Source organism: Diabrotica virgifera, chromosome 1 (assembly GCF_917563875.1).
Source record: "Diabrotica virgifera virgifera chromosome 1, PGI_DIABVI_V3a".
Taxonomy (NCBI): Eukaryota; Metazoa; Arthropoda; class Insecta; order Coleoptera; family Chrysomelidae; genus Diabrotica; species Diabrotica virgifera.
Window position 1 is genome coordinate 316194899 of NC_065443.1, and position 8184 is coordinate 316203082.

At 32.3% G+C, this 8184-nt stretch overlaps 1 protein-coding gene across 3 annotated transcripts in view; it reads left to right on the forward strand.

Moving 5' to 3' along the window:
* LOC126879246 (zinc finger protein 569-like) overlaps positions 1-3185 on the forward strand; it is a 33267-nt gene extending 30082 nt beyond the window's left edge. For all 3 annotated transcript variants that reach the window (XM_050642303.1, XM_050642305.1, XM_050642304.1), the window contains one exon: positions 912-3185. In XM_050642303.1, coding sequence (XP_050498260.1) covers positions 912-2446 — 1535 coding nt within the window. In that variant the 3' untranslated portion in view covers positions 2447-3185. The remainder of the gene's footprint in view (positions 1-911) is intronic.
* Positions 3186-8184: the final 4999 nt, after the last annotated feature.

Here is an 8184-nt window from a genome sequence, read left to right on the forward strand (position 1 = left end):
TACCGTCGAAGGCACACATGATCAACCAAAAAGGAAGATGAACCTGGTGATTTTTCTAGTGACATTATTGGGTGTGAATCTGTCTTTTGGGCTTACTCCTCCCTAAGCTTTGTTTTTAAACCAAGAGGAATAAGCTAAAAAGACAGATTCACACCCAAGAAAGTCACTATATAGAAATATCACCAAATACATCTTTTTTGGTTGATCATATCGGCCTTTGCCGGTAATCCATAAATATTATATTATACTAATACATCGCTAAAGAGTTCTAAAAGCTGACTAAAAATCTAAAATTTAAAGGAATAACGCAGGAATGAAATGCAAATGCAAAAAGTGTCAAAATTTTATTAATGTCATTAGTGTCAAAATTTGATAACAGTGGAGTAAACTTGCCTGAGGTTGGACCCATTGGACCAATTAGAAACAAGCTTTACGGCGCGGAAAATTTGAATTACTCCTCTTGGTTTAAAAATAGACTATAGATTAAAAACAGGGTATAGATGCTCTGTAATGTCAAAATTTTTAGCCGTATTTCAAATACCACATATTTGTTACCAAAATTCAAAATTGAAATCTCATGTTATATGTTTTAAGTATTACATCACGCTTTAACAATATCTACAAATTTCAATTTGAAACATTTTTTCTGGGGTGTAGAGATTTTTGGTCAATTTTTGTACTAGGGAAGGTTTTAGGGGAAGCCCGGGAGTAGGAGTGGCACACTTTTTTAGATATTTTTGGGGTACAAAAATTGACATTCTGAACAAAATGCAGCTTGTTTATATTATTTTGAAAGATTCAGTAGGGGCTTTTTTGTCTCAGACGACTGGAGTGTTTATGACAATTCCTGCATTCATTTTTCTTTAACATTTTGTTAAAAACAAATTTTTATATTTGGTTGTTTATTTTAGGTGTCTACCAGAAGACCAATAAAATGAAAATTATCAAAAGCGAACCATGTAATACAGAAAAACACACCAATCCACAAATCCATGCGAGAAGAAGAATATACGAATGTGAAATTTGTGGCAAGCAGTTTTTCCACAAAGGAAATATGACAAACCACGTGAAAACGCACACTAAAGTAGAACATAAATGTCTAATTTGCCTTAAGCAATTTAATAAACAAAGTATTTTATATGGCCATATGAAAATTCACACTGGACACAAACCTTTCGAATGTCATATTTGCCTTAAGAAGTTTTTACGACTTATCCAATTGAAGATACATCTAAGAACACACACTGGTGAAAAGTTGTACGAGTGTGAAATTTGTCATAAACATTTTGCTCAAAAAGTTTCTTTAAAAGACCATCTAAATCTTCACTTAGGTGAAAAGCCTCACGAATGTGAAGTTTGTTTTAAAAAGTTTACTAAACAATCTTCCTTAAGAACACATATGACGGTTCACACTGGTGAAAGGGCTTATCAGTGTGACATTTGTCTTAAACAGTTTAAACAGAGGAGTAGTTTAAATGAACATGTCAAAGCTCACAGTGGACAAAGACGTTATAAATGTGAAATTTGTCTCAAGACGTACACTAAAAAAAGTAATTTAAATAATCATATGAAAGATCACACTGGGGAAAGACTCCTCCAAAAATGTGAAATTTGTTTTAAGCAGTTTACTCAGAAAAGTACCTTAAATGAGCACTTGAAAGTTCACTCTGGAGAAAGGCCATATCAATGTGAAATCTGTTTTAAGAAATTTACTAAAAAATTCGGTTTAAAAAAACATACGAGAATGCACACTGGAATCAAACCTTATTCATGTGAAACGTGCCTTAAAACTTTTGCTAGAAAAGACACATTAATTAATCATATAAAAGTTCACTCAGGCGAAAGATCTTATTACGAGTGTGATATTTGTTCTATGAAATTTACTAAAAATTGGAGTTTAACTCAACATAAACGGAATGTTCACGATAGAGAAAAGCCTCATAAATGTAACATTTGTTTTAGGGACTTTGCCACTACATATTCGTTACGTGTTCATATCAAAACCCATACGGGAGAAAAATCTCATCAATGTGAAATTTGTCTTAAAAAGTTTACAGAAAAAAGTTCTTTAAATGTCCATATGAAAGTTCACACTGGAGAAAGGCCTTATCAATGTGAAATTTGTTCTAAAAAATTTTCTACGAAATCTGCTGTAAAAAAACATTTAGTTGTTCACACGGGAGAGAGACCTCATAAATGTAACATTTGTTTTAGAAACTTCCCAACTACACATTCTTTAAGTGTGCATATCAAAACCCATACGGGAGAAAGACCTCACAAATGCAAAATTTGTCTTAAGCAGTTTGCCGAAAGAAGTACTTTAAAAGGGCATATAAGATCTCACACTGGAGAAAAGCCTCATCAATGTGAAGTGTGCCTAAAGAAATTTAGTAGAAAGTTTAATTTAAATCAGCATATGCAAGGTCACAATGCAGAAAGTCCTTAACTCTCGAGAATTTTATCTCCCGTTTATATCACACGGTTTAGCGACACGAGTATTTGGATTTTGTGAGGTTCAGTATATTCCTAAAAACTACCAACGTATCGCTTGTACGTACAGATATTTGATATCGACAAAATTGACTGGAAAATGAATCGTGACACTAAAGAGTTATACTAGATTACAACGAAACTAAAGATGGAGTGTACACTATAGACAAGATGTGTGCCGCTTTCTCAACCACTAGGATAACAAAGAAATGACCGTGTATAATTTTGTTCGGTCTGATAAATATTGGCGGCATAAATACTCGAATCTTATACAAATTGGCCTGTCCAGCCGGGGCACCTACATCTCTATCGAAGAGTTTTTCTGAGAAATTTGGCATTGAACCTAATGAAAGAAAATCTTATCTTTAGATTGACCCTCAGACATATACCTCAAGATGTGTCTTTTCTTCGAGGTGACTTATGATCAGGAGGTCGAACCTGCCGAAGAAGAACAAAATAGAAGTCCTCTAAAGCGCGGTGTGCGCCGGCAATGTGTAATGGAGAAGAAGAGATCCTCAGCTTCAATGAAATGCCGTTGTCAGTTATTTACATGCCAGAAACATTCTGCCATTTAGGTGGTTTTCAATTATTGTAAGGATGATCCTAGTCAATATAGTCTAATCCTTTTAAAATATTATATTTTTAAAGGGTTTGCTTTTTTTTTAACAAAAATAAAAAATATTTTGTTAAAAATATTGTAAAATATAATTTTCTTATATCCTTATAACAATTTCTCAAGATTTTTCCCAAGAAACCATTATTTACAAACGGACGTAAAATTTACGACACGTGCCCACTCATGTGAAATTAAAGGGCGCGCTCGCTGGAAGGTTAAGAATATGAAAATCTATACTGAATACAAATAAAGTTTTTTACTTCGTAAAAACTTCTTAAAGCAAATGTTTGGAAAGTTTAAAGTTCTTAAGGATACAAACTAAAAGAAAAGCTGAAAAGCGAAAGTTGCCGAAAGAAGTACTTTAAAAGGGCATAGAACTCACACTGGAGAAAAGCTTTATCAATGTGAAATTTGTTTTAAGAAATTTAGCAGAAATTTTAATGTAAATCAACATCTGAAAGGTCACACTGAAAAAGTCCTTAAAATTTAATGTTAAATATTTCCAAAGAAATATTAACTAATGAATCAACCCATTACCCATTCTATTAACCTTTTAAAAGGCAATTCAGTATAATTTTAAATTTCATTCAGTATAATTTTTCGAATGAACTCAATTTAGCATCTTTCAAAAGAACATATTTGTCTTTGTTCACGTCACATCTTCGTTATGGTCTTCCTTTTTGGGGTTCTGGTACAGCTACTCAATTCGATATTATTTTCAAATTACAAAAGAGAGTAAGAAGATATCTGTTTGCAGAACAGTGCTTTATGTGCTTTATTACGATGTAGTCAATTTGATTTCTGACGATTTTGTTGTCTTTGTCAGCTGGCGATTTCCATGTATAAAGGCGTCGCTTAGGTAATTTAAAGAATATATTTACGGCTATAACATGCTCCTGGCAAAATTCCTATTAGGCGATCTCTGTCGTTTCGTTCGCCAAGCCCATATGGTCCTACATTAGGGTAGCATTTTCCTTCGCCAATTTTTGCATTGAAATCACATTGCAGAATTATTTCAAACAGCACGGAATTTTAACCCTTCCATCTTTGTATATTTTAGAAACTGTTTGCTTAATTCTTAACAACTACATGTCTTTCCACCAAGACCTAATCATGACTACTTCACAAGACATACGTAGGCATTACGTAGACCTTTGACGTCTACTTACCGACCCCGTCCTCTGAGTAAAGAAATATATATTATATTCCGCAAAAAACTTTACAACCATCTCCCTATACAACTTAAATCTGCAGGATATTTCCCCAAATTCTGTAAACTGACAAAAGGCTACCTATCTGAAAGACCATATTATTGAGAAGATGATTTTCTTAATCAATAACTAAGAAATTATAGTACCCGTTGCACAAGTAGCATTTTTATTATTTTTTATCTATATTTGGGTGTCATATGCAACAGCTTAACATTTAAACTTATTAATAAATTACAAAGTAGACTATGCAATTTGCAATTGATTCTTTCTGTTTAACTTCATTATTGTTATTAATTTTTTTTTAAATTATATTGACGATTATGTAATTTTAGTAAATTGAATTATTATTGTTTTGTTTTCTTGACTTTTTATAAGTTTTGTCGATAAAATTATACAATTTTTCATGACAATAAAACATATTACTATTCTTTTCTAATTTTATTTGTTATGTCGAATCAAAATTTTTGTGAGACGGCCCTGTCCTGTACGAAAGTTTTCCTATTCTATGGCGCCGTTGGATTATAGTTGACGTAGCGTAGCGTAGACGTAACATAGAGGCACTGTAAAAGTTCAACACCGAATTTTGTGTACTCTTGTTTATAAAAGAACGTAAAAGCATGACGGGACGTAAGAGAAACGGAACGGAAGAGATGGCCAACTTTCATATTTTACAGTGCGTTTCTTACGTCTGGCCAATCATAAGGAAGAATTTTGTTCTGTCACTCAAAGTGGGCCCGCCCCCTCAAGCCTTTTGTTTGTTAATTTTGTTTGTCAACATATTCGAATTTTGTTAATTATTTGTTACAATGGATGTTAAGTTATTAATTTAATAAAAATATATCATAGTGTAGTTAATTCCGGGTTATCCACAAATATATACGATAATTATATCCAATGAACATTTTAAACACCAGGAAATGAAACAACATAGTTGGAAATTCCACGGCACCAAGGAGTATACCTTCGTTTATTTATTAATCAATTGTAACACACAAAACGGATAAATAGAATAAATAAACACAAAATTTTGTTTACGATTCGTATAGACTATGTTCTTCAATTAAATCACTGTTTCTACTCATGCGCAAAAATTCCGTTGCATTAATTAAAAATTGGCAAAATATTTTCTGCAGTCCGTTTGTTACGTCAAACTATAAATCCAACTTTAATATTTTTATATTCTAGAGAGAAAGTAATATCAGGCTGTCACCACTTTAGGGCGCGTCCAAACCAAATTTGCGGTTCGCGAACAACTCACGAGCTCTTCGCGAACTATTGCGAGCTGCTCGCTAACTGTAACCGATAAGACGTCTACACCAAAAATTAGAGTGGTTCGCGAACAGTTCTATAGAACAGTACGCTGCGGTTCGCATTGGTTGCTTTGCTTTGCTGTCTTCACCCATTTTAAAACAAGGCTGTTATATGAATACTATAATTATTTTATTTTTGTATTCTGCATTTCTGGGGTGCCATAAATTGGAATGTTTACGGTATTCCTCTATTAATGTAATAATTTCGTCTTCGGAGTCTATTTTCGATAAACGGTAATTAACTATGACTTAATTAACTATATTATATCATGATATTATTTATTCTACTACTTACTATTAATTAACTATTTACTATTAATTAACTGTATTGATTATTAAGTGAGAATAGCAATGATGATTGCCAACCTTCGTCGCGGAGATGGCACGTAAAGAAGAAGAAGATTGATTATGAAACTTAACTATGTTAACTTATTAATTAACTATAGTAGCAAACAACAATAAAAAAGCAGCAAGCCACGTTGATATATTTTAATATCAAACTAAAGCAAATACGAACATAACCCCTTTTTCATTTAAGCGAACTTTAATAGGTCCAGACCGTTTTGTTTACTATCTGGTTGTTCGCGAACAAACCCTTTGATGTTACCGCTATCCAAGCGAACAGCGAACTGTTCGCGAACCCATTACGAACTGTCGTCCACACAGCTGTTCGCGAACTTAGTTTGTACTCGGCTTTAGGAAATGAAGCGTTCACAAGACGAAACACAACTGTTACCGCTCCATCGGGAACTGCTCCCTCACTTTTTCGTTGAATGCGACGCTGTGTCTAGGTACACGCTAACGTGTACGCAAATAAAAAAGTTAGGTACACGCGAAACGTCATCAATTCAGTGACGTCACTATTTAGCGTGCACTGTTACTGGTTTTTTGCATACACGTTAACTTGAGCCATAGAGAAATAACAACAACAACTTGTTTTTATTTCTCTATGACTTGAGCCGCGTGTATGCTGTGGTAAGTATATACCGCGAGTGTCAGAGAGTCAGAGTGTTGAATTTGTCTAATCGCGTTGTGTTCACATTTTAATATTGATTAGTAAAGAGTTTCTTATTTTTTATTTGTTTAGTGTTTTTTTAAATTAACTATGGAATGTCAACAATTATTTAGTTCTTTTAATGAGTTTAACATTATTTTAAAACAGTATGAAAAAGATAGACAAAGACAAAAATTCATGATTAACGGTAGCAGAAGTATTAAGATAAAAGATACAGGCCGATTGATTAGTGTGATAAAGCTCAGTAGACCCGATATAGTAATAGATAGCAATAAAAGTTAATAACAAAAATTGTAGCAAACTTCGAGCTTCATATTACAAAATTAGTTAAAATGTTACAGGGCGTTCGATAACATAGTGGCAGACCAAACTTATGTTTTTTTTTAATGGAACACTCTATATTTTATTTTATGTTCGAAATCTTCTTAACTTCCCCATCACAAAATATAAAGGTTTATGATGTTATATAGGGTATTTACAAAGTTATAACATATTTTCTATGAAAATCGTAACAAGTTCAATTCCCTGTATAAATAGAAATAAACACAACAGCATTGGTTTATAGTTTATAGTTTATAAACTGGTATAATTAACTTACGTAGTAAACAAATCTTTAACAATATTTTGTACATTGCATGTCAACTAAAATTTATTTCGCTAACGTGAATATAATACTTTTATATACACATTGATTTATTACATTATTAAGTTTGAAACATCTGAATAGTCCTGCTTCCCTTCCCCTCTCCTTAATAATAAATATTTTTCTATCAAACAAACAATAAACATATCAAAATAGCGTGTACCAAAATATAAAGTCACTACGTACGCTAAATAATGACGTCACTGGCTTGATGTAGTTTAATTCGCGTGTACCTAACTTTTTTATTTGCGTACACGTTAGCGTATACCTAGACACAGCGTAAAACAATATGTATATAACAATATATTTATACAGGGAGTTAAACGTGTTACGATTTTCATAGAAAATTGGTTATAACTTTATAAATACCCTGTATAATATAATAAACCTTTATATTTTTGTGATATGGAAGTTAAGAAGATTTCGAACATAAAATAAAATATAGGGTGTTCCATTTAAAAAACAAGTTTGGTCTGCCACTATATTATCGAACGCCCTGTAATATTCTAACTAATTTTTGTAATTTTGTAATATGAAGCTCAAAGTTTGCTAAATTTTATGTTACTAACTTTTATTGCTATCTATTACTATAGCGGATCTACTAAGCTTTTATCACGCTAATCAATCGCCCCGTATATTTTAAGTTATTACTTCTGCTACCCTTATAATCACGAATTTTTGTCTCTTATCTTTTTCATACTGTTTTAGAATGTTGTTAAACTCATTAAAAGAACTAAATAATTGTCCACACTCCATAGTTAATTTAAAAAAAAAACACTAAACAAGTAAAAATAAGGAAACTCTTTACAAATCAATATTAAAGTGTAAACATAACGCGATTAGACAAATTCTAAACACACTCTCTGACACTCGCGATACTTACAGATACTTAATAATAC